The sequence below is a fragment of the Nanorana parkeri genome, unplaced genomic scaffold (genome assembly GCF_000935625.1).
Source record: "Nanorana parkeri isolate BGI_ZX_2015 unplaced genomic scaffold, ASM93562v1 scaffold1284, whole genome shotgun sequence".
NCBI classification, from domain to species: domain Eukaryota; kingdom Metazoa; phylum Chordata; class Amphibia; order Anura; family Dicroglossidae; genus Nanorana; species Nanorana parkeri.
In genome coordinates, this window is record NW_017307552.1 from 37073 (window position 1) to 63803 (window position 26731).

Below are 26731 nucleotides of genomic sequence, written 5' to 3' on the forward strand. Positions count from 1 at the left end.
AAATTCCTTATTAAAGTGAACCCGTCACCAGACCAATTATTTCAGCAATTTGCATTTAACATATTGCTCCAGGTTCTTTACCTGTAAAAGCCTCCCTTGTGTAGACATCCAAAGCCCTAAAACTGCTGGGCACCGCCATCTTAGATGTGATGATGCCTCAGCACTTAAAGTGGACCTTTAACACCCTTTCACTAAAAATCACATCAGCATATAGCTCTGCATGACGATATGAAATCATCTCACAACATATATTTTTATTTTACTTACAGTTTATTTTTTTCCACTTCCTGGTCCTGGCACAAATGATGTAATCGGGCCAAAGCATTGCATCTTGGGAATGTTCCATCAGCAGAGCATTGCTGGGGAATCTCATCTGTAATCTCATGAGATCTCAGGGAAAGGAATTTTCCTCCCCTGAGATGATGTGCATGGTCACATGTCCTGGTCACTGGTGCCAGAGTTCTTGGAAGTGAAGGGAGATATAGTAATCTGCCCTTAGTAAACATGGCCACTGTTAGAAAAATGGGAAGAAAAGAAAAATAAGTTATTCGAAGAATAAAAATCATACAATTATCTAGAGGTATCTGTGTGTAGATTGTCATTACTAAACATTTCTAAAGGTGCCTTTGTTGTTATTTTGAAGATATGGGTAAAGTTCCGCTTTAAATATTCTGCAGCCCCCGCACATAAATGTCCCCTTCTCCTCTGCCCCTGCAGCTACATAAAAGGTTATGTAGGTAGGGGACTGGAGGGGCTGAGGAGCTAAGCTAATGGAATGGGGTGGAGGATGCAGGCATTTGTTAGCAAAAGTATGAAATGGCACCGCAGCCATGCCCCCTGGACACAGTGCGATTGGCCGCACCCAAACGCGTGGCACATAATTTTTTTCTGACTGCACTGGACTGGAACGCAGGCACTATTGCGCCATGCGTTCAGGTGTGGCCGATCGTACTGTGTCCGGGGGGGGCGTGGCTGCGGTGCCATTGACTTCAATGCACCGCCATGCACCCTCCTGCCCCAAAACTAAGTGAGTTGGCCGGAACGCACTGTGGCTGGTGTGAAGTAGCCCTTAGCGTTTAACCCTTTCGCTGCCAGTAGTTTTCATGACTAAAATAATGTGTGCACAAAAACGCCCTGACAGCGAAAGAGTTAAAAAAATACCCATACCCATGTGCTTTAACCAATGGCTTGCTTTTACTAAAAATGGGTCCAGCTTACTAAATAACTTCCTCTTGTACATAGCAACAGGTGAGGAAGAACACTAGTAACTAAGGAGTATGGAAATCATCTGCAATTTGAATAGTCCAAGTTTATATTGTTGACATTAGGCAGTCTGTTTGCTTTAGTCTTCCATCCAACATGATCACAGCTTTTTAGTATTGCGAAAGAGGGTTAATAAAGTTTGGGTTCTGAGACTATCAGCAGAACTGTTTAAGAAAAACACACTGAAAGGATCCCGCAGCACACTGCTGAGCTCCGCTGGAAAACTTTATTGCAACTCGCACAGCTTCACATAGTCCCGCCCTAGGTCTGCCCCTCCAACACATTTCGCCCAATCTTGGGCTTAGTTGTAGAGACCACTAAGCTCTTGGTTGGATGAAATGCGTCAGAGGGGCCAGACCTAGGGCGGGGCTGATGTGGAGCTGTGTGAGTTGCAGTAAAGTTTATCTGGCGGAGCTCTGAGGTGTGCGGCTGGATCATTTCAGTGAGTGAGTGAGGCCGGCGAGCACCTGCTGGGTTTTCCTGTTGTGCCGTAAGGGAGCAGCGCTGTTATATGGATGTCAAGAAAAACATGAAACATGTAGCCATCATTTTTATTTTTTTTATAGGCAAGTATTGAAAAACTTTGTTTGTGTTCTTTCAAACGGTAATCATGTTTCATTGTGGCTTTGCAGTTGTTTGAAAGAGAACTATTGCCAAACCTTTTTGGAGTTAATTCCTTTTGGGTCACAGGAGGACATGGGTCCTTCTGCAACCCAAAACAGGAGGACTATATGATGACAGCGCAGAGCCGTGCTGCAGCTGGGGCGTTGGGATCCACCCCAACTCCCTGATTGACAGCTGGCTCTGCCTCTCTAGAACCAGCTGTGCTCGCCCCCTCACCCGAATATCCATCCAGTCAGCGCTGGGGAAAGAGAGAGAGAGGAGGAGGGGCATCCCTGCGGGGAGTGGCGACTGACAGACTGACGGTTTGTGATCACTCCGTTCTCGATCTATAGAGCCGACGTGTTTCAGCTGCAGTGTCGCACATCGGCTCTAACTATGGGGATGAGTTGATTTCACTCTCCCAGTAGTTCTCCTTTGACATCCATCATTACACAAAGCTGCTGTGTGCCAAAATCAGGCTTGCAGTGGGAGTGTCAGCTCTCGCGGGAAGGGACTAACGCAAGCCTACAGAAGGGATATAGCTCAGTGTCATCAGTGTGTTGATGCCTAAAGGAGAACTATGAGGTGAGTGCTTTTCACTCACCTCATAGTTCTAGCCGACCTGTGACACTGAGACTGTCACAGGTCGGCTCAGTAGATCAGAAAGTGAGCGAACACATACCGGCGTTCGCTCACCTCTCGACCCTGTCACGGTTCTCTGACGTGACAGGGGAGGGGCTGGATTCCCCCCTCCCCGCTCCGACCCGCCAGTGCTGACACTAGTCAGTGGTCAGTAGGCAGGGCAGTAGCACAGAATCTGTAGACTTTAGGCTGTGAAAAACATTGTCACCCTTCTTATGGAATGCAGCGATGTAACACAGTAATGGTGGAGGGTCACACCTGTATATACACCACTTCATGTGCTTCCTATATGTGTGTTTAACTGGGTCTCTAACAGTGTGGGTGGAGTTGCATGTAAATTGTAGCAATGTATGTCTGTATTGTCTAATAACTGATATCACATTTTCCTGTCCTTAATTTGCAGTGTTGATCTTTCTTGTAAATGAAATAATACTGTTGCAGATTTTGTCTTCCATGTAAATCAATAACTACTAAAGTGGGGGCCCAATCTACTGGACCCCTTATGGCAATCTACTCATCCTGATATAAAAAGTAATTTTAACCAAAACCGTATATAATCGTGCTCAGAATCGCTTTGGGAGCAATCTGCGAACAAAATTCAAAATCCATAGTGCAGGGCTGCTCTGAATGGCAGTACAGGGTATAGATAGTACACCCATACTGGCGGAGGTAAGTATAGCGAGGGGGGATTAAGAGGGGGTCCGAATTGAGTGGTTAATTCTATTTTGCCAAATTACTTGGGAAAGTGAACTTACCCTTTATTGTATTTTCACTTTAATGCTATAAATTGCTTTATTGTGCTCGATCTCCTGTACAGCCCGACTTGTGACAGCAAGCGCTGTGAGTACTGATCACACAGAGCAGACCAGAGAATGGACGCTGTCTGGTCTGCTGCCCGCTCTCCATCCTGAAGCAATTTGCAGTGATCCCGGGTCCCCCAGAAGAACGAGGGATCCTGAACACCACAGCGGGGGAGGTGGTGCGGGGGGTGGGGGAGACAAGCAGGCTGCTACAAGTGATCTGGGTGGCTATATAGCCACCTGGATCACTTGTAAAAAATGAGCAGCGGCTTCCCTGCTCTACATTTAGATGTGAAATGTAGAAAAAAAACACCTGCCCTGCACCCAGAACTGCATGTCTGAGGCGTCAGGCGATAGGAATAGCACACCCTTGCATCAACACGAGCCCAAAAAGCCCATCAGCATAGGCCCTAGGGTACTTTAACGTTACATGCCTGATGTGCAATACCTGAACTTTGGTAGTGTGATAATCTGGATATCTGTAGGGTACAAAATACATCTTTAGTCAACCAGCAAGAAGCCAAAGTTCTGTTGCTTGGCTTGGTTGGCAGTTGTCCCATTGCCCGGGGCTGCCAATATAGAGATAAGCACCATGTGTGTAAGATTACACCTGTCATAATAGAAGAATTATAGAGGCTGCCATAGCTGACCTCCATCTGAAATTGTTCGTTTTCTTGCCACTGACTTCAGTACAACCCGCAGCAACTATTTCCATCAGGGAAACGCAGACAAAATTCTGCATGCTGATTCTAGGTCAGTGGCTCAGAACTTATTGAAGCCAGTGGCTGAACACAACAACCAGGCACCTAGCATTTTCAGGAGACACCAGCATTGGCAGCCTCCATTGATAGTTTATCTTTCAAACCGATTTTAATTGAAACAAATAAAAAAGAATATGAAAGGTGGTAGACGTTAGGCGGACACAGCTGAGCTTCCTGTAGGTGAATATGCCTTTCTTTGAATTCTCTTACTTACCCTACAGACCCCGTGGAATCCATCCGTGGACCTGTGGTGGCACGACCTGATGAAGAATGCCAGTATGGAGTGTGAGCCGGAGTGGTGCGATGCAGAAGATGAGCTGTTCATTCTGTACACCAGCGGCTCCACCGGAAAGCCCAAGGTGAGTGGCAGACTAGTATGTCGGTAGTCTGAAAATATGAGCCACAAGGCTGTACCTATCCTCCCTTCCTTCTGGTATCATCCCTGCCAGGTCCTGTAACATAAATAGTACAAGAGATGTGTGGGGTATTGGATTGTGTAGTGCTGCCTAAGCTGGCTTTTGGAAATCTGTCTTCCAGAAATCACTATCCGGGTTCACTAGATATTAGTCTAGTTCAGGATTTCTCTACATTTTTTACCTCTGAGGAACCCATGAAATTTCAGGTCTCATTAAACCCCCTACTAAAATAATTATATCTACAGAGTGCGACAGTGTGAGCAGCAGGCAGAGAAATGAGAAAAACAAATGAAAGAATGAGGAATGTGAATTCCGGGGCTACATTATACAACAAATAGATTCTCAGGATTAATATTGTAATGTGACAATAATAATTACCATAGAGGAAACTCAGACAGTGAAAACTGTAATGTTCCCACACATTGCTGGTCAGTGCACAAATGCCTCCTTATACTGATGGTCCGTGGAAAAGCACTGTGGTCAGTTAAATCTTCCATTGCATTGGAGGTCAGTGTAGGTCTCTTACATTGGAGGTCAGTGTAGGTCTCTTACATTGGAGGTCAGTGTAGGTCTCTTACATTGGAGGTCAGTGTAGGTCTCTTACATTGGAGGTCAGTGTAGGTCTCTTACATTGGAGGTCAGTGTAAACCCGCAGCAACTATTTCCATCAGGGAAACGCAGACAAAATTCTGCATGCTGATTCTAGGTCAGTGGCTCAGAACTTATTGAAGCCAGTGGCTGAACACAACAACCAGGCACCTAGCATTTTCAGGAGACACCAGCATTGGCAGCCTCCATTGATAGTTTATCTTTCAAACCGATTTTAATTGAAACAAATAAAAAAGAATATGAAAGGTGGTAGACGTTAGGCGGACACAGCTGAGCTTCCTGTAGGTGAATATGCCTTTCTTTGAATTCTCTTACTTACCCTACAGACCCCGTGGAATCCATCCGTGGACCTGTGGTGGCACGACCTGATGAAGAATGCCAGTATGGAGTGTGAGCCGGAGTGGTGCGATGCAGAAGATGAGCTGTTCATTCTGTACACCAGCGGCTCCACCGGAAAGCCCAAGGTGAGTGGCAGACTAGTATGTCGGTAGTCTGAAAATATGAGCCACAAGGCTGTACCTATCCTCCCTTCCTTCTGGTATCATCCCTGCCAGGTCCTGTAACATAAATAGTACAAGAGATGTGTGGGGTATTGGATTGTGTAGTGCTGCCTAAGCTGGCTTTTGGAAATCTGTCTTCCAGAAATCACTATCCGGGTTCACTAGATATTAGTCTAGTTCAGGATTTCTCTACATTTTTTACCTCTGAGGAACCCATGAAATTTCAGGTCTCATTAAACCCCCTACTAAAATAATTATATCTACAGAGTGCGACAGTGTGAGCAGCAGGCAGAGAAATGAGAAAAACAAATGAAAGAATGAGGAATGTGAATTCCGGGGCTACATTATACAACAAATAGATTCTCAGGATTAATATTGTAATGTGACAATAATAATTACCATAGAGGAAACTCAGACAGTGAAAACTGTAATGTTCCCACACATTGCTGGTCAGTGCACAAATGCCTCCTTATACTGATGGTCCGTGGAAAAGCACTGTGGTCAGTTAAATCTTCCATTGCATTGGAGGTCAGTGTAGGTCTCTTACATTGGAGGTCAGTGTAGGTCTCTTACATTGGAGGTCAGTGTAGGTCTCTTACATTGGAGATCAGTGTAGGTCTCTTACATTGGAGGTCAGTGTAGGTCTCTTACATTGGAGGTCAGTGTAGGTCTCTTACATTGGAGGTCAATGTAGGTCTCTTACATTGGAGGTCAGTGTAGGTCTCTTACATTGGAGGGCAGTGTTGATCCCCCTCACATTGGCGGTCAGTGTTGATCCCCCTCACATTGGCGGTCAGTGTTGATCCCCCTCACATTGGCGGTCTGTGTATTGCCCCCTTATATTGGTGATCTATGGGAAGAATGATCCCTTTCAGATAGCTATAAAGATCCTTGGTGTCTGTGGTTACTTATCTGGAAGGCAGAAATTGCTCAAGGAACCCCTAGTGACCTCTGGAGGAACCCAGGTTGAAAAAGGCCCATCTAGTGTGTATTTCTTTTCTGCAGCAATTTCCAAGCCTTGATGAAGGAGACTTTGTGAAACCTCAGAGACATGTTGGCTTTGACTTTTAATAAAATCCGCTGTTGCACTTTCCTTGCTGCATATTTGCCACTGAAACATAACACACGATGAGGCGTCAGTGAGCCACGCCCCTTGTTAGATTTCAGACATTCTGTATGATCAGAGGCAGGATTGTGCGCTACTGCATTCTATAAGAAGACGGATGCGTTGGGACACTGAGGAGGCTTGGCATAGACTTAGAACAAATCTGGTGTCCTTGCTGGAATTTTGGCAAGTGGGGGAAGATTTATATCATGCAACATTTATTGTCAGAGCACGGAACAAAAGACAAAGTTGCAATTGTTTGGCTTTTTACCCATTGTTCTCCTTGCCGTAGTAAACCTAAGGGGTGCCCGTACTATACCCTTTGTGGAAGAAGTAGACATTTGAGGGTCAGAACGCCCCGCCACCCCCACCACCAATGTGTACTGAGAGTTTCTTTTTATTGCATGTACCTCCTTTTGTCTATTCGCAGGGAGTAGTGCACACCGTCGGCGGTTACATGGTCTTCACTGCCACCACCTTCAAGTACGTGTTCGATTATCACCATGGCGACATATATTGGTGCACGGCTGACATCGGATGGATCACCGGACACTCCTACCTCACCTACGGACCACTAGCCAATGGGGCAACCAGTGTATTGGTACGTCTGGGCAAAGATAACGGTGGGCAAAAGCGAAGCTCTGGCTGCTGTCGTGAGACGTTGCAAAGGAGACCTCAGAAAAATAAATGGCATGCCATTGCCTAAAAATGCTAGTTGCCTGGCTGTCATGGCAATCCCCTGGCTTCATTGCTTTGAGCCATTGACTCGGATCAGGTATACAAACCAGGAATTCATTCATTTTTCTATCGGTTGAACTTGACGGACTTGTGTCTTTTTGCAACCTGACTATGTCATGGTGACCACCCGCGTTACAAGCTGACCATGCAATCTCTGTACAGTCAACTTCAGATTTACCACAACGACGTAATATGAGGACCTACCTAAGCCAATCAGTCTGTATCCAGTCAGAAAGGCCCCTGCACTACATAGTTGCTGGTAGATCTAAAGGAGATTGTACAATCAGATTATAATGTGTGTGGTGAGGTTATCATCTGTCCATGAGGTCCAGTGTTGTTTTGCTTGGGACTCTGTAGCTGCTCTGGAGAAAGTCTCTCTTACAAGATTTCTCTGTTGCTCTTGTCAGTTCGAAGGCCTCCCGATATATCCCGACATCTCCCGGATGTGGCAGATCATCGACAAGTACAGCGTGAGCAAATTCTACACCGCGCCCACGGCAATCCGACTGCTAATGAAATACGGAGAGGAGCCGGTCAAACGGTAATCTTCTTCCTGGGGTTATTCCAGTCATTGAAGGGTTAATAGGCTTCTCATTTGAGTGAAACAGAATGTTTGTTTGCTGTTTCCCCCACCGCTCCCCATTCTAAACCTGGGGTGGACAACTTCGGCCCTCCAGCTGTGCTGAGACTACAAATCCCATAATGCCTCTGGGAGTCATGCCTGTGGCTGTAAGTCTTGCAATGCCTCATGGGAAATGTAGTTCCACAACAGCTGGCGGGCTGAAATGGCCTAACCCTGACCTAAACGAATACAAAGGCGTCTGTAATACACAAACTTGGAGCTATGCGCCTTTGTGTACCTACAACCTGAGATGTAAAGCACATTTTATAGTATCAGGTTAAGAGGAGGGGTCACTTTTTTTTCCCCAGGGTCTAGGCTAACTTTAAAGCTGAGCTTCAGGCAGATATAAAGACAATCAATGATACATACAGTACTGCCTTCCCTTTAGTCTTCTCCTCTCCTGTATTGAAATGACTTCTCACAGTGTGCATTAGAAGCAAGTCAGATAGAGCCTGTTTTACTAGTTGGAGGACGTCCCGTATCATCTAGAACTTTCCTCCCAAGCCTGAATGTCTCTGGCCCGCCCCTTTCATTCATGGCATTTCAGTTCTTCCAATCATGGAGGCTCTGCGTCACATGTGGTATTTACCTAGGGCGGTGTGCATGCAAGTACATCCTGCCATCAAGCCATTTTGATATTTGCATAACTCCTCCCAAGGTCCAGCCCACTGCTTTCATCAGGGCTGAAGTACTGAGTACTTCAAGAAGCTCTGTACAGCCCCCTGTTGGCCCCTCCCACCAGCCATGATCTACCTGCATTGCATAAAGAAGCACAGAGAACCAGCGATTATGTCACTGGATCTAAAATAAGGTATATAACAAACATGGAAAGGTTTTATCTAGAGGTGCACTGAAATGAACATTTTAAAACCGTAACGATAACGAAATGAAAAAAAATGTCAGGCCAAAACCGAAAATGTTTTTTTTCGAACATGGAGGTCTAAACAGACTCCTGATATTTTCCTTTTAAAATAGAAAGAGATTGGGGACATAACGTCTCTTTTTCTGCAGCCCCTGTTATCAATGAACAGGAATCCTCTATACTGAGTGTTCCTGTTCATTCATAACATGAGGACAGAGTATGTTTACTATATCCACATGAATGAACAGGAGGTGCTGTAAATCACTTCCCATTCATTCATAATTGAGGATATAGTAAACCTACTCTGTCCTCAATTATTTACAAACACTCAGCGATCACTGACTGCTTGTACGGCTCTCCTCTCTAACACACTGTCACAGGAGGCTGAGCGAGCGGCGCAGGGAGGAGAGTTCAGCCTCCTGTGACAGCGTGGCCTGTCTCCGCCCACACTGCTCTCCTCTGATCTGTGACAGGAGGCTGAGCGATGTGGGAGGAGAGACGCCGGCCGCTCACAGCGCTCTCCTCCCACAGCGCTCGGCCGCCTGTGACACTTTCTCTCCTCCCCGCTGGGACACAGAGCAGCGCCCAGCGGGGAGGAGAGAATAGGATGGATGCGCCGCTATATCGGCAGAAAGACGGCAGTTTCAGCATTTAGCCAAAAGTGCCATTTTTGGCTGATATGTTTCGGTGGCTGATATATCGGTGTATCCCTAGTTTTATTTTAAACAAATATAGTTGGCATGTTGATGAACAGGGAAGGAGGAACCAGGAGGGAAGGTAAAATGTAAGCAGATTAAACTTCAGCTTTCAGTGTAGGAAATAAATGATCTCTTTGACATGTTTACCTTTGTAGCACAATAGTTCCAGGAATTGGTTTTCTTTTTTTTTTTATGACACTTGGCAGGTATAGCAGGAAGTCTCTGAAGATATTAGGAACAGTCGGGGAGCCAATTAACCCTGAAGCGTGGCTTTGGTATCACAACATCGTTGGAGACAAGAGGTGTCCGATTGTGGATACGTTTTGGCAGACGGAGACGGTAAGAATGTCGGTTTTTAGGTTCTGTTTCGGCTGCGGAATGAATACAGAGCAGTACTTGACGAAAAGTATCTGCCAGTATTACCTTGCTGTGATTTACAGAATATTTAATATAAAAGGTATTATTACCCCCCGTTATGGTTTATTTTGGGCAAAATTCTCTACTCTAAGGGCCTGTTCACATGATATCAGGTGCGGATCTGCAGACGCGATGTTAGCTGCAGTGCGTTTTTGATGAGTTTTTGACGCGTTTTGCGTTTCCTGTACGTTTCCTGACCGGACAACATGTGACATGCAGTATTTTTTCTGTCGTAACCTGAACGGACTGCGCACGTGAGAACTGTAGCCCATAAAACACATTGGGATGCATTTTTAGTGCAGGAGCGTACGGATCAGGTCAGCAGAGAAAACGGACGTCGTGTGAACAAGCCCTTAATGCGAGACACTGATTTAGACATGATGAGCCGCTTGTTATAGGGCTGGGAGAAGGTGGGCTGAGATTTAAGACAGAGGGGGGAAATGATCAAAAATGGAGCAGTTGCCTATGGAAACCAATCGGCTTCTCTGTTCAGTTAAGGTTTGAAAATGAAAGAGAGAGGCTCCAGATTTTGTCTTCTCCAGTTTTGATACATTCCCCCCAATGAATAATATCAGAGGTAAAAAATGTTTACTGTAAAGGGAACAGCATTAAAGAGACCCTGTCATGTGTTTATGAAATAGCAGGAAAAAGCACAGAAAAATCAGGTACTTTAAATGCTCATTTGCAGTGTTTTCCAATCCATAAATCATGTTTTACTCACTCGCAATGTGCATTTGACTGCTTCATGAAGAGTTGGTCCCCTAGCACAAGCCCCCTCCCTCCTTGCATGTCGTAGCCCTCTTCACTTCTGGGAATGTCTATATACTATTATGCTGGCCCAGCTTCTTCGTCCCTCCCTTCACCTTCCTACATAACCTTTTTTTTTGTAGCTGTTGGGGGAGGTGCTAAGGGAATCCTGTAGAATAAGGGGAGGTAAACTCCGGCCCTCCAGGTGAGGTGTAACTACAAATCCCACCATGCATCCACCTCTGGGAATCATGCCAGTGGGTGTGAGAACCTGCTATGTCTAATGGGATTTCTAATTGCACCACAGGGTCTTTTTAAGTAATAAACACAGCTGGACTGACAGGGAGTGGGTTAGGTGTCATATAGTGTATGGAGTGTTCTGATGTGTATGGTGTATAGTGTATGGGATGTTCTGATGTGTATGGTGACTCCGGCCGAAAGTGAGGAAATTGTCCCCTCTCTCCCTGGGCCATACCACTTTATCGGAGAGCCCGGGGGGAGGCCGGGAGAGAGGGGACAGTTTGACATTATGAGTTTTCACAGGCTGAACCACAAATTCCTCCTCTAGTTCTCTCTAATGCAGATGGGCCGGTCTATGCAGACATGACGCTGCGACCCACTGCAGAGGGTGTCGCGACCCACGAGTTGAGAACCACTGGTGTATAGTGTATGGGATGTTCTGATGTGTATGGTGTATGGTGTATAGTGTGTGGGATGTTCTGATGTGTATGGTGTATAGTGTATGGGATGTTGTGATGTGTATGGTGTATAGTGTATGGGATGTTCTGATGTGTATGGTGTATAGTGTGTGGGATGTTCTGATGTGTATGGTGTATAGTGTATAGTGTGTGGGATGTTCTGATGTGTATGGTGTATAGTGTATGGTATGTTCTGATGTGTATGGTGTATAGTGTATGGGATGTTGTGATGTGTATGGTGTATAGTGTATGGGAGTGTTCTGATGTGTATGGTGTATAGTGTATGGGATGTTCTGATGTGTATGGTGTATAGTGTATGGGAGTGTTCTGATGTGTATGGTGTATAGTGTATGGGATGTTCTGATGTGTATGGTGTATAGTGTATGGGAGTGTTCTGATGTGTATGGTGTATAGTGTATGGGATGTTCTGATGTGTATGGTGTATAGTGTATGGGAGTGTTCTGATGTGTATGGTGTATAGTGTATGGGATGTTCTGATGTGTATGGTGTATAGTGTATGGGAGTGTTCTGATGTGTATGGTGTATAGTGTATGGGATGTTCTGATGTGTATGGTGTATAGTGTATGGGCGTGTTCTGATGTGTATGGTGTATAGTGTATGGGATGTTCTGATGTGTATGGTGTATAGTGTATGGGCGTGTTCTGATGTGTATGGTGTATAGTGTATGGGAGTGTTCTGATGTGTATGGTGTATAGTGTATGGGATGTTCTGATGTTCTGAGTAAAGGTTGTCTGTCTTTTATTATCAGGGAGGTCACGTGTTAACTCCACTTCCGGGGGCCACAGCTACGAAGCCTGGCTCAGCTGTAAGTATAACCTTACATTTCACATGTGGTTCAGTCGGTCACATATCAGCCATCACATGACCAGATCACATGATTACTTTGAGTAAAAACACGCCTTTTTTAATTAAAAACTGCACCCTCATGTGACCTAAATCCTAGGCAGCCAATATCACATGGACCAATATGAGTGTTTCACGTGTTTTTACCCAAACAAACCTGAACTGGTAGACCTTCATTGAGTTTGTAATGAGTAAATATGGCTGGTCTAGCAGCCCAGAGAGAGCCAATCAGGTGATTTTATTTTTTGTATTATTATTTTCCCGGAGTTCTTTTTTAGGATTTGAGTTCAATGTAGAGGCAGTTACAAGGATACATGATTTCATTTGGAAGTCATTTGTAATAGTGGAATGAGGTCAGGCATTTTTACTAAGGTAGCACAGTGCACCGAACCACCGAGGCCAATCACACTTGACCTTTCATCAGTTCAGAGATGGTATGACCTCAGACAATGGTTGCTTTAGGCCAGGGGTAGCCAACTCCGGCCCTCCAGCTGTGGTGAAACTACAAATCCCATGAGGCATTGCAAGATTCTCACAGCCACAGACATGACTCCTGGAGAGAGATGCATCATGGGATTTGTAGTTTCACAACAGCTGGAGGGCCGGAGTTTGGCTACCCCTGCTTTAGGCTGTAGAACCATGCTTGATGCCGCAGGAAGTAAACCTCTTCCTCCTCCGTAGGGAGGGAATTTCTCCAGTAGAAGTACAAGTTCTTTTTATAGTTGTACGCATCTCAAATTTCTCTCTTGTGTTGAAGACGTTCCCGTTTTTTGGCGTTGTTCCTGCCATCTTGGACGAGGCTGGCGAGGAGCTTGAAGGAGAGGCTGAAGGTTATCTGGTAAGCAGAAATGTCCCCAGGAATTATAATGTGTCAGAGATGCTCTTTAGAAGAATACCTCGCCGCCGTGGTACTTGCAGAACTTGCGACTTGCGTTGGATATGAATCTGTCACAACTCTTGCAGAACTATCGCAATTATCTTTCCTGCGGAGTGGAGGGGACATAGAGACAGAGTTGCAGGTAGGGTTGCCACCTTTTCTTCAAGCGAAACCTGAACACTCTAGTGACGCGCTGTCATTTTTTTGAGGAGAATGAGTCGCGGCTTATTCATATGCAAATAGCGCCAGCCACTCATTTGTAAATATCACAGTTGAGAATATTTTCAATGAGGGGCCAATAGCCCCTATCGTCATTTTGGTTGCCCCTGTCTGCCTGACATATTGTGCCCGGGTTTCTGCTGCCATGAAACCTGGACTATCCGGGTGAATCCTGGACAGGTGGCAACCCTAGTTGCAGGGGAACTTAAAATGGAATGACATCCTCCTATCCCTAACAGTCAAGGAAGGTGCCATCTTAGCCTCTGTTTGGATTGTAGTTGCCATGGTGCTGCACATGTGATCAGCTATGACACTAACCATTTGAGGGCTTGAAAGTTTGGTTGAGAGATGAAATAAACGCACTGGCAACCTTGCTCCGGTTTTGGGAGACATTAAATTGGTGGGTAAAGTTCCACTTTAAAGACAAATTGTGCTGCAGAATTGTCTCCAATATGCGACACGATAATTGCTCATGTGACACGATCAACAAATTATTTGAATATAGAAGAGATCTTATTTACCGCCTCTTTCCTTATCGCCCATATGGCGGTGTTTCTTTATTAATTTGTCGCAACAAAGGTATAGCGACATACCTTTTGCAGCGGATCCGCACGGCCGGGATAGCGCGACTTTCGGGGCGACGTTCCAGCGACGGTAGCGCGACCTTCCCCGTCGGGCTCCATAGAAAAAAAGTAAAATCGCGCAAAATCCGCCGAAAAAAGGGTCCGGTAGAAGCGACTTGCGACCGCGACGAGCGACATGGAGTTAAGACAGCTCCATTGAATAACATTGGCCGGCGACTTCTCGCGATATCGCGCGGCAAAAATGCGCGATATCGCGGCGGAAATCGCGCGACAATTCGCTATATGTGAACGGGGCCTAAAAGTGTTGCAAATAAGAATATGTTAAATCTGTAGCACGCATCAGTACTAGCAATGAAAATGTCGCAGGTTTTTTTGCATTTGGCACAGGGCTCTTCACTACCACCAAAAATATGTCGTAAATGCCTTAAAGTTGAACTGAACATTTTTTTTATATAGCTTTGGATAGAGAAAAGGGAGGGTTATACTCCTGTCAGCTTTTTTTGTTTTTTTGCCATCTGTGTCCCATTGGGAGGATTTTCCTTTACTTCCTGTCTGATAGCCACAACAGGAAGTGAGAGGAAATCTCACCAAAAAGCAGAAAATCCCTGGTGGGTCAGCAGGGTCACCAAAACTAGTGTCATCATTGGAGGATATGTAATCTATTCCTGTTCTGATTTACTACGCAAATTTTGGGTTACTCTTTCACTTGGTCACTAGGACATATAGAGACAATGAATCTCCCTAATGGGGACACATATAGCAATAGAAACCTGACTGGGGTTCTAATCCCTCTACACTCTATCCAAACCTAACAAAATAAAACATTTCGGGCTTCTGTTGTCTTTTAATGAATCGCCACCACTGTCTTATCTATGAATAATGTGCAATGGGTTGTTTATTATGTACTTTAACATGGAATGCCAGCCAAAAGGTAAAGTGCATAAGCTTCATTACCTGACAAAGGCTACAGCTTTCCTGTGTTACCTTCCCCCTGCTCCCCAGTGGAGGTCCAGTCCTCATACCTTCTGTATGCTGTCCTATACTCTTCGCCTTTTCCGGGCTTCAGTATCTGACCTGTGTTAAGATAACCCTATTAGGCAGTATGACAGATCCTGATTGGCTGTTGGTGCTGACACTCCCTCTCTGTCTAATTTCTGGTGTACAGGGGATTGTGGAGGTTCCCATGAAGATACAAACACTGTACATCTGATTTGTATTTACACAAATAATAAAATCATCATTGTGATTCAGAGTTTGTCTTGAATGTGGTCTTATCTGTCCCTTTAAAGGTATTTAAACAGCCCTGGCCTGCACTTATGCGCACGGTGTACAGGAACCATGAAAGGTTTGAGACCACCTACTTCAAGAAATTTCCAGGATATTATGTGACCGGGGATGGTGAGTACCTGTCTTTTCCATGTTGCCATCTGTGCCTCTTAGGTGGGTATCTGGACTTCAGGTTTGGCAAGGCTAAGCAAGCCCAAGCCCAGTTGAGTCTACTGGCTTGACCATAGTGTCATTCTCATCTATGAATCACTACTTAAAGGAGAAGTAAAGCCAAACCATTTTTTCTGCTGTCAATCAGCCAGCTAGGTGGATCTCGGCAGTATTGTCGGGATCCGTCCCGGCTACGGTGCTCTCGGTATATAGCGGGCAATAGCCCGCTATATACTGAGCTTTGGGTCACCGGAGGAGGTTAGTATATGTCCTCCTGTGACCCTAAAGAGAACTATGGGTTAAAACGGTTACCCCATAGTTCTCTTTTAATACACATCTCCATGGATGGAGGTTGGATATGGCTACATGATCCCACCGCCACCCAGTCCTTGAAAGCTGCCTGGAAAACGGTGAAATAAAAGGAGAGCACAAAGTGAAATACATCAGGGAAAAGGCTGGAACTGAGAATCTACCTCCTACAGATGCTAAACAACGACCTAGTAGGTGGAGTCTGGGGGAATTGTCAGGTTATGTTGGTGCCCATGTTTTGAACTACATAATGCCTAGGCAATGTAGATCACATGGTCTATGGCTACCACGAGAACTGTGGGTGTTTCAGTACACTTTCACCCTTCTACATACCAATTATACTCTCTTTACCGGTGCTTACTCGCAGCTCGTGCCACCACTGCAGCCAGCACTGAAATTCAAGGTGTCAGCAAGGTTTAGGTGCGACGGACATTGGTGGTATCATACCCCAGTGCTCAGGCCTAGAGATTGGCTACTAGACCCATAAATTGTCACATGGAAGGCGGTCACCCCTATAACCAAAAGCATCAGGTATTTTTTTAGCAACGGAGGCAGTGGTGGCATGGGAGCAACACACACACACACACACACACACACACACACACACACACACACACACACACACACTACACAAACAATGTATTTCTAGAAATAGGGTTTGCAATAGAGTAGCACACATTGATGAGAATATTTGTATTGTGCTGATCTCTTTCACATAGAAGCTAAAAGACCACAGCTGTCCTTTTACCTAGCATGTTATTTATGTATAGTCATGCTTCTTTTATTGTTTGTTCAGGCTGCAGAAGAGACAAAGATGGCTATTATTGGATTACCGGTCGGATTGATGACATGCTTAATGTTTCTGGTAAGAATTAGTTATTTTCAAGGGAAAACTGAGTTGTTGTTTTTTTTCTTTCAGCACCCATTAAGAATTGTCACTATGATGTCCAAGTGGTTGTGTTTATATGGCAAATGTTTCAATATTTAGGGCCCTTTAAATCAAAGTGCACTTATCTTTTTTGCACCCTTCCCCTGACTTAGCATAACCCATCCTCACCCATCACAGATGCATACTTGCCTTCATCTGATGGCTACAGCCTCTTGTGTTTGCATTCAGTCTTACTGTCCTGGCTAGTAGCTGCACATAACAGTCCTATATACTTCTATACTGCATCTTCCTCAGTCTCCGGCCTCAGGACACAACACTATAGAAGTCTGGGGCTGTAATGCACAGGTGCTGCCTGGACAAAGAGACTTTCAGCACTGGATGTAAACAGACAACGGAGACCACGGCCATTGAATTGAGGTAAGTGTGCATCTATGTGAGGGAAGGGTGGCAAAATCCGGGGAAAGTGGCAGAAAGGAGAAGTGCACTTTTTATACCGTTATAATGTCAGCACATGTATATAGATAGATATATATATATCGTTCTTTAAAACCCAGTTAAAGGACACATTTTCTATATTGGCGTCTTCCAATCAATGTCCTGATCTCTGTTCATATGTCTACCGATGATGACATTACATGACCAGTGACCTCTTCCATCTCTGCCTGTCCAGGTCACTTGCTGAGCACAGCAGAGGTGGAGTCTGCTCTTGTTGAACACTCGTCTGTGGCCGAGGCTGCCGTAGTGAGTCATCCGCATCCGGTAAAAGGGGAATGTCTCTACTGTTTTGTCACTCTACGGGACGGACACGAGTTCACCGGCAGGTTGACCGATCAGCTGAAGAAGCTAGGTAACACTCTTCATTTACTGACTTTGGGTGGCTTTTTGGCTCATTGTTGGGAGAAAGACAATGTCATTTCAAAGATGTCCGATAGCGTTAAAGGGGCAGTCCATCCAAAATCAATATTTTAGCTATGAGTCCTGAAGAATAGTTGAGGATCACCTACTGACATATACGTCTCTTAGAGATCATTTTATGTTCCCAGCTCTGCTCACGAAGGAGCTATAATAAGCCAGTGTTATGTTGGCCATACACTGCTTGAATTTCAGGTGCTTCCTGCAGAATCAGATACATTTTGAATTGTAGGTGACCCTGCTGGCACCACCCAGCTCAACAAAAGTTAATTTTTTTAACTTTTGTCGAAGGAGCTGGGTGAAAATTGTCAGCCAATCAGACGCAATCAATGTTTGGATATGCAACTGCCATAGGTCCCGCTGGCTGCTGAATACGCGTGCCCATCCTGGGTGGAAGATAGACAGATAGAGGTATGCATGCCTAAGTAAAAGGGCAAAAGGATAAGTGCGCTTTGTTTTAAAGTACGCTTATCCGTTAAGGAATAATGAAGGAACTTGCAGGCACAACATCGCTTGCCATTTGGATGTATTGTTTGTTGCCTTTGTTTCACCCGACAAGTTCCCTTTAATACATCTTTCCCAAGTCCAAAGTGGGATAAATCTAAGACCCTCCAAAGGCAGATATATGGGAAGTATTTTAATTTACCAAAATGTGTATTGGGCTGTATTACAGTATCTACTAAAATTGTTGTGTATCCAAATGCCACAATTACATTCTCGGTTATATTTATGTCTCAGTAAGGGAAAAGATTGGACCAATCGCCACTCCAGATTATATACAGAATGCACCCGGATTGCCCAAGACACGCTCAGGTGAGAATATTTTTTTTACTTGGTCCAAAATTGTTCTTTTTGAAAGGCAAGAAAGCAAAATCTTATATGTGCTTACAGCAGAACTCCAAGTAGCTCTGTATTCATTAAAGGAGAACTATGGGGTCAGGGATTTTCCCCATAGTTCTCCTTACGGTAACGGGAGGACACAAACTAGCGTCCTCCCGTCACCCTATGCTCAGTATACCGCGAGCTGTAGTATACTGAGACGCCGCAGCCGGAGTGGACCCCGACATCGATGTCGAGATCCGCCCAGCTGCGTGAGTGACAGCTGGCTCTGCCTATCTAGAGGCAGAGCCAGCTGTACCTGCCCCCTCCCCCGTCCGTTCCGCCAGTCAGCGCTGGCGGATCGGGGAGGGGGGGAATCCAGCCCCTCCCCTGTCAGGGCAGAGAGCCGTGACAGGATCAAGACGTGAGCGAACGCCGGTATGTGTTCGCTCACTTCCCGATCTACTGAGCCGACCTGTGACAGTCTCATTGTCACAGGTCGGCTAGAACTATGAGGTGAGTGAAAAGCACTCACCTCATAGTTCTCCTTTAATACATCAATAAATGTAATGCAGGTAGGGCAAGTATCTGAATATGATTTATATCTTGCAGTCTCTATGGAGTAGAACTCAGACTGGCAGAGGGAGAAGCAGCATAAGGAGCCAGTCATGTGAACTGCAGTGCTAATGTGATAAAAAGGGACAAGCTGAGGTGGAGAGAGTAGAGTGTCGGAGAGATGAGCTGATCAGTCTGCTGCTTCTCCTTTCACCCTTCAATCAAAGGCAGAGGAAAGGACTTTTCCAGTGAGTGTTAATACCTGCAGCAGAGAAAAATCAGGTCTTCTGCCCTGCCAGACAGGTCTATTATGTGGCAGAGCTGTGTAAATCTCAGAACTGCTTAGACAGACATGCAAATCTTTTGGCAGGTAAACCAGCTCCCTTATATGACATTTGTGTATTTAGATGGTTGCAATCTCAGCTATAAAGAGAACCTGTCATCAGCATATGTCATCAAAAAAACAAGTGAGACAGAGGCACTAAAAGGACTGACACAATGCACAAGGTACTGTGTACATTTACAGCAGTATGTTGATGACGGGCTCCCTTTAACCCATATGTTAACCAGAGACTTTCTGTTGTCAAAGGTTCTGTTTTAGTTCTCAAAAAGAAGTTGGGCAGTTCTGCGCTCTCCATCTCTCCCCCACAGTGAGCCGCGTTCACCAAAATCCTTGACCACCAACCAAGTTGGTCTAATGGTGCTCAGGAGAACCTTTGTTCTCTACATTATTATTATACAGGAGTTATATAGCACCAGCAGTCTTCACAGCACATTACAATATAAAACGTTACAGTACAATTACAATCCAATACAGGATGGTTGGCTCATAAGAGCTTACAATCTAAAAGAGAGGGACAAGTAATACAAAAAGGTAATAACTGTCAATGAGTTGCTGGAAAAGTAACGGTAAATCCCTCTTTAGTCACTCTGGGTCCTGTAACCCCTTGCTTTGTTTGCTGCTCTCCCACGATATCTCACCATTAACACTCCATGTTGGTACTGTGATCCCCCAGTAGCAGTGTACTCCATCTTTCTTGGAGGACTCCATCTCCAATAAAGATGCAAGACATGTCCTCATGTAGTAGTTTTATTTCAAAACATAAAAACAGAGCACACAGGCCATACAAACGTCCTTTGAAGAGCCGTGTTCTCTCTAAGGCAGGGGTAGCAAACCTCCGGCCCTCCAGCTGTGGTGAAACTACAAATCCCATGATGCACCTCTCTCCGGGAGTCGTGGCTGTGAGAATCTTGCAGTGCCTCATGGGATTTGTAGTTCCACCACAGCTGGAAGCCTATGATGAAGTCATCATAGATGAAACGCGTCAAATCTGAGACCAGGGGAAAGTCAGATATTAATGAATACAGAGCTGCATTAAATGTGTGTCTTTTTGTGTCTACCATTATATTTCATTATATCAGTGCAACTAAGAGCAAAGTGTTTTTTGTTAGAGTAGAGGAGGATTAGAATACCTGCCAGGCTTTTATTGCTGTCTGTGTCCCTTGTGAGATTCACTCTCTCTATTCATCCTTGTGACCATTATCACTGGGTTGTCGCCAGAATAGAAATATATGGAAAATCTTCCAATGGGGACACTAGTTCTGGTGACCCTGCTGACCACCAGGGATTTCCTCTCACTTCCTATTGTGGCCAACAGGAAGTAAAGAGAGATCCCCCCAATGGGGCACAGATGTGTACCAACAGGAAGTAAAGAGATCTCCCCAATGGGGCACAGATGTGTACCAACAGGAAGTAAAGAGATCTCCCCAATGGGGCACAGATGTGTACCAACAGGAAGTAAACAGAGATCTCCCCAATGGGGCACAGATGTGTACCAACAGGAAGTAAAGAGAGATCCCCCCCAATGGGGCACAGATGGCAATCAAAAGCTGATGGGTTATAACCCTCCTTTACTCTATCCAAAACTTAAACAAATAAAATGTGGCTTTATTTCTACTTTATATTCTGCTCTTTTCTTTTGGAGAGGTTATAACCCTCCTTTACTCTATCCAAAACTTAAAAAAATAAAATGTGGCTTTATTTCTACTTTATATTCTGCTCTTTTCTTTTGGAGTTCATTTTTTTACTTTTTTTTCTTTTTATTATTAAGGTAAAATAATGAGACGAGTGTTAAGGAAAATTGCCAAAGACGACCATGATCTGGGAGACATTTCCACTCTCGCAGACACCACGGTCATAGAGCAGCTCTTCGACAATCGATGTAAGACTGTACTCTAGGGCAGAGCCGCCGGGTTCACCTACACAGGAATGTCTCGTTAACTCGTCGCTTGGATTCACAGTTAACGCACTTCGGATACTGCAGCCATATACTTCTGTGTATATTTTGTGAGAGTTGTGTCTGTTGAGTGTTGTGATTTGTTGAGCAACTGTTTCCTATCTCATGTAAGTTAAATTGTGTTTCAGGAGTTGACTTAGGAATCTGATCAATGTCATCCATTGGCTGCTCACTTTAAATCTAAAGTGGATTATACAATCAGATTGCAATCAGCAGATATTTAGGGCAAGGGCCTATTTCAGGGGTAGGCATACCACGGCCCTACGGCTGCTGTGGATCTACAAATCCCATTAAACAGAAATAACACAATACATATAAAATCTTATATTGTTCTGCTTGCTACTGGGGCACATAACTCAGAAGTGTAAAAACGACACCGCTTTTTGGTTTTAAAGTGATAGCGCCAGCAAGACTATTAGAAGCATTATCAGAAGTTTGTTTTCAATGGCAGCCTACAACGTTCTGTCAGCACAGGTTTTTAAAGGAACTTGTACAGATAGAAGGTTTTAGGCTGCCACTGAAAACAATCTTCTGACTGTGCTAATAGTCTTGCTGACTCAGTCTTTAAAGAGAACCTGTCACTTTACAACCAAAGACTTTTTAATGTTTCCCAGTACCAATTGAAACAATATACGGTTTTATGTTTGAATGGTTGTTTTGTAGCTCTGAAGGAGAAAACATTTGAACCCCCAAAACGTGTTGCCTGAACAAAGATCAGTAAAAGCTTTTGGACTCTGACCTTTCGGGGACTTCTTCTTTACTCCCCCCATGTAGCCCTGGTGCACAATATCAGAATATCTTCTTCCCACCTGTGGAGCAGGGAGTCTACTTTTTAAAGGGAATGTAGAGTTATGACTGCCAGCATTAAAGTGATCAGGATTCCCATGGACTACAGGAAGCCAATGGATAGCTCATTCCATCAGTCTCCACCCAAGTCAGACTCCTCAACCTGATGTTGACTGTTCCTTTCACATGGTGTAGGGCATTTAGTTTGATTGGTAATATTCACTCATATCTTTTGAAAACCAGGCTATGTATGTTGTGTTAAGTCCCACCTTTGGAACACTGGGACAAAAAGGGAAGATTTTTTTTTTTTTAATTAGTTGTAGAAATAAAAATAACAAATACGAGAAAACGTGTGACTGCTTTATGTATTTGACACCTTATTACTGGGAGATCTACTCAAGTGTAGTATTGAGGTTCATTCTCTGCTCTTTGCATATACATATCACTACATGTGGGAACTGCAGGCTAAGCTACATGGAAAGTTAATGCAACCGATGACCGCCAGTAACTGACAATACAGACTGTAAAGGTGCCCATACACTTTACAACCCTCGCAAGACAAAAGTCTTGCGAGGGTTGTAAAGTAATTTTTTTTTTTTAAACGTACAATCTGCCCATCTTGGACAGGCAGATCGTACTTCCGATGACTAATGAGGGGCAGGCTTACGATGACTGCAAACGGGCAGTGTGCACAGTAACAAGTAGAATGATTCCCGGTGGGTTTTCTAGCATGCTGGTTCGACGGAAGATGTGCGACCGTACAGTAGAAACGGAAGTAACGGTAAATCCCTCTTTAGTCACTCTGGGTCCTGTAACCCCTTGCTTTGTTTGCTGCTCTCCCACGATATCTCACCATTAACACTCCATGTTGGTACTGTGATCCCCCAGTAGCAGTGTACTCCATCTTTCTTGGAGGACTCCATCTCCAATAAAGATGCAAGACATGTCCTCATGTAGTAGTTTTATTTCAAAACATAAAAACAGAGCACACAGGCCATACAAACGTCCTTTGAAGAGCCGTGTTCTCTCTAAGGCAGGGGTAGCAAACCTCCGGCCCTCCAGCTGTGGTGAAACTACAAATCCCATGATGCACCTCTCTCCGGGAGTCGTGGCTGTGAGAATCTTGCAGTGCCTCATGGGATTTGTAGTTCCACCACAGCTGGAAGCCTATGATGAAGTCATCATAGATGAAACGCGTCAAATCTGAGACCAGGGGAAAGTCAGATATTAATGAATACAGAGCTGCATTAAATGTGTGTCTTTTTGTGTCTACCATTATATTTCATTATATCAGTGCAACTAAGAGCAAAGTGTTTTTTGTTAGAGTAGAGGAGGATTAGAATACCTGCCAGGCTTTTATTGCTGTCTGTGTCCCTTGTGAGATTCACTCTCTCTATTCATCCTTGTGACCATTATCACTGGGTTGTCGCCAGAATAGAAATATATGGAAAATCTTCCAATGGGGACACTAGTTCTGGTGACCCTGCTGACCACCAGGGATTTCCTCTCACTTCCTATTGTGGCCAACAGGAAGTAAAGAGAGATCCCCCCAATGGGGCACAGATGTGTGCCAACAGGAAGTAAAGAGAGATCTCCCCAATGGGGCACAGATGTGTACCAACAGGAAGTAAACAGAGATCTCCCCAATGGGGCACAGATGTGTACCAACAGGAAGTAAAGAGAGATCCCCCCCAATGGGGCACAGATGGCAATCAAAAGCTGATGGGTTATAACCCTCCTTTACTCTATCCAAAACTTAAAAAAATAAAATGTGGCTTTATTTCTACTTTATATTCTGCTCTTTTCTTTTGGAGTTCATTTTTTTACTTTTTTTTCTTTTTATTATTAAGGTAAAATAATGAGACGAGTGTTAAGGAAAATTGCCAAAGACGACCATGATCTGGGAGACATTTCCACTCTCGCAGACACCACGGTCATAGAGCAGCTCTTCGACAATCGATGTAAGACTGTACTCTAGGGCAGAGCCGCCGGGTTCACCTACACAGGAATGTCTCGTTAACTCGTCGCTTGGATTCACAGTTAACGCACTTCGGATACTGCAGCCATATACTTCTGTGTATATTTTGTGAGAGTTGTGTCTGTTGAGTGTTGTGATTTGTTGAGCAACTGTTTCCTATCTCATGTAAGTTAAATTGTGTTTCAGGAGTTGACTTAGGAATCTGATCAATGTCATCCATTGGCTGCTCACTTTAAATCTAAAGTGGATTATACAATCAGATTGCAATCAGCAGATATTTAGGGCAAGGGCCTATTTCAGGGGTAGGCATACCACGGCCCTACGGCTGCTGTGGATCTACAAATCCCATTAAACAGAAATAACACAATACATATAAAATCTTATATTGTTCTGCTTGCTACTGGGGCACATAACTCAGAAGTGTAAAAACGACACCGCTTTTTGGTTTTAAAGTGATAGCGCCAGCAAGACTATTAGAAGCATTATCAGAAGTTTGTTTTCAATGGCAGCCTACAACGTTCTGTCAGCACAGGTTTTTAAAGGAACTTGTACAGATAGAAGGTTTTAGGCTGCCACTGAAAACAATCTTCTGACTGTGCTAATAGTCTTGCTGACTCAGTCTTTAAAGAGAACCTGTCACTTTACAACCAAAGACTTTTTAATGTTTCCCAGTACCAATTGAAACAATATACGGTTTTATGTTTGAATGGTTGTTTTGTAGCTCTGAAGGAGAAAACATTTGAACCCCCAAAACGTGTTGCCTGAACAAAGATCAGTAAAAGCTTTTGGACTCTGACCTTTCGGGGACTTCTTCTTTACTCCCCCCATGTAGCCCTGGTGCACAATATCAGAATATCTTCTTCCCACCTGTGGAGCAGGGAGTCTACTTTTTAAAGGGAATGTAGAGTTATGACTGCCAGCATTAAAGTGATCAGGATTCCCATGGACTACAGGAAGCCAATGGATAGCTCATTCCATCAGTCTCCACCCAAGTCAGACTCCTCAACCTGATGTTGACTGTTCCTTTCACATGGTGTAGGGCATTTAGTTTGATTGGTAATATTCACTCATATCTTTTGAAAACCAGGCTATGTATGTTGTGTTAAGTCCCACCTTTGGAACACTGGGACAAAAAGGGAAGATTTTTTTTTTTTTAATTAGTTGTAGAAATAAAAATAACAAATACGAGAAAACGTGTGACTGCTTTATGTATTTGACACCTTATTACTGGGAGATCTACTCAAGTGTAGTATTGAGGTTCATTCTCTGCTCTTTGCATATACATATCACTACATGTGGGAACTGCAGGCTAAGCTACATGGAAAGTTAATGCAACCGATGACCGCCAGTAACTGACAATACAGACTGTAAAGGTGCCCATACACTTTACAACCCTCGCAAGACAAAAGTCTTGCGAGGGTTGTAAAGTAATTTTTTTTTTTTAAACGTACAATCTGCCCATCTTGGACAGGCAGATCGTACTTCCGATGACTAATGAGGGGCAGGCTTACGATGACTGCAAACGGGCAGTGTGCACAGTAACAAGTAGAATGATTCCCGGTGGGTTTTCTAGCATGCTGGTTCGACGGAAGATGTGCGACCGTACAGTAGAAACGGTCGCACGCCTTCCATACACTGCACGATTATCGTACGATCGCGGGATTTCCCGCGATTCTCATGCACTGAGGGACACAGCTCTGAAGAATTCTGAGACGTAGGGTTAAGGTGCCCATACACTGCACGATTCTCGTACGAGAATCGAGCAGTGTGAATGAAGACGTGCGACCGTTTCTACTGTACGGTCGCACGTCTTTTGTCTAATCAGCACGCTTGAAAACCAGCCGAAAATCTTAGGATTTTCGGCTGGTTTGAATGATGCTCGGGAGACAAATGCCGAACGAGCCGGTGTGCACACGCACACACTGCCCGTTCAGCATTGCGGTCATCGGAAAGCCCGCCCCTCAGGGGGCCGGGCTTGCGATGATCGCAAGTACGATCTGCCTGTCCAAGATGGGCAGATCGTACGTTTTTTTAAATTACTTTACAACCATCGCAAGACTAAGGTCTTGCGATGGTTGTAAAGTGTATGGCCACCTTTATGCTGCTGCCTTTAGGAGAAATGGACACTAGGCAAACAAATGAAAAGCCTGTCACTTTAGGGACATAACCTTTCCACCTCACCTGTCCGTTTCGCTTGGTGTCCTCAGGAGAATGGATGTCTCCTTCTCTTCTACTTTATTATTTTAGTTTGTTTTATTACTTTGAAGAGATTCTACTACCAATCCTGAGAGTTTTCACGAGCTGGTCTCAGCACTTATGACTCGTCCTGTGGTGGTCATGAAGCAAGTCGCCTCTGGTCTCCATATTTTTGACTCGTCCTGCGTTGGTCCTGTATTCCTATTTTTCATAATTTAATGATCAGGCCAGTATTCTCCTGGAGATTCCTGTGGAGTCATGAGTAAAGCATTTTTCCAATGAGCCGTAAGCCTCACCTTCCATTGGCTGCAGGTATTTGTCCAGCCCTGACATCCACCGTTCATAAAAAATTGTAATAAATGTTCACACATTTTATTTAAATTGTTTTAAGTCACATTTCTGTACACGATTATAATCATCTTAATATTAAACAATTGCCAAGTGCTCTTTTTGGTTTACTGCAACATACAGTATGTGTGGTGGCAATGCACAATACAAATGTGCTATTTATTTCTAATGGCACCCCCA

The 26731-nt window shown here is 44.5% G+C and overlaps 1 protein-coding gene across 2 annotated transcripts in view; it reads left to right on the top strand.

Moving 5' to 3' along the window:
• The window catches only part of ACSS2 (acyl-CoA synthetase short-chain family member 2), a 49117-nt gene extending 27895 nt beyond the window's left edge, over positions 1 to 21222 (top strand). For both annotated transcript variants that reach the window (XM_018569089.1, XM_018569090.1), the window contains 11 exons: positions 4291 to 4428; positions 7130 to 7300; positions 7845 to 7978; positions 9826 to 9958; positions 12251 to 12307; positions 13103 to 13183; positions 15315 to 15423; positions 16568 to 16636; positions 17331 to 17507; positions 18311 to 18385; positions 21058 to 21222. In XM_018569089.1, coding sequence (XP_018424591.1) covers positions 4291 to 4428; positions 7130 to 7300; positions 7845 to 7978; positions 9826 to 9958; positions 12251 to 12307; positions 13103 to 13183; positions 15315 to 15423; positions 16568 to 16636; positions 17331 to 17507; positions 18311 to 18385; positions 21058 to 21185 — 1272 coding nt within the window. In that variant the 3' untranslated portion in view covers positions 21186 to 21222. The remainder of the gene's footprint in view (positions 1 to 4290; positions 4429 to 7129; positions 7301 to 7844; positions 7979 to 9825; positions 9959 to 12250; positions 12308 to 13102; positions 13184 to 15314; positions 15424 to 16567; positions 16637 to 17330; positions 17508 to 18310; positions 18386 to 21057) is intronic.
• The last annotated feature ends 5509 nt before the right edge of the window (positions 21223 to 26731 follow it).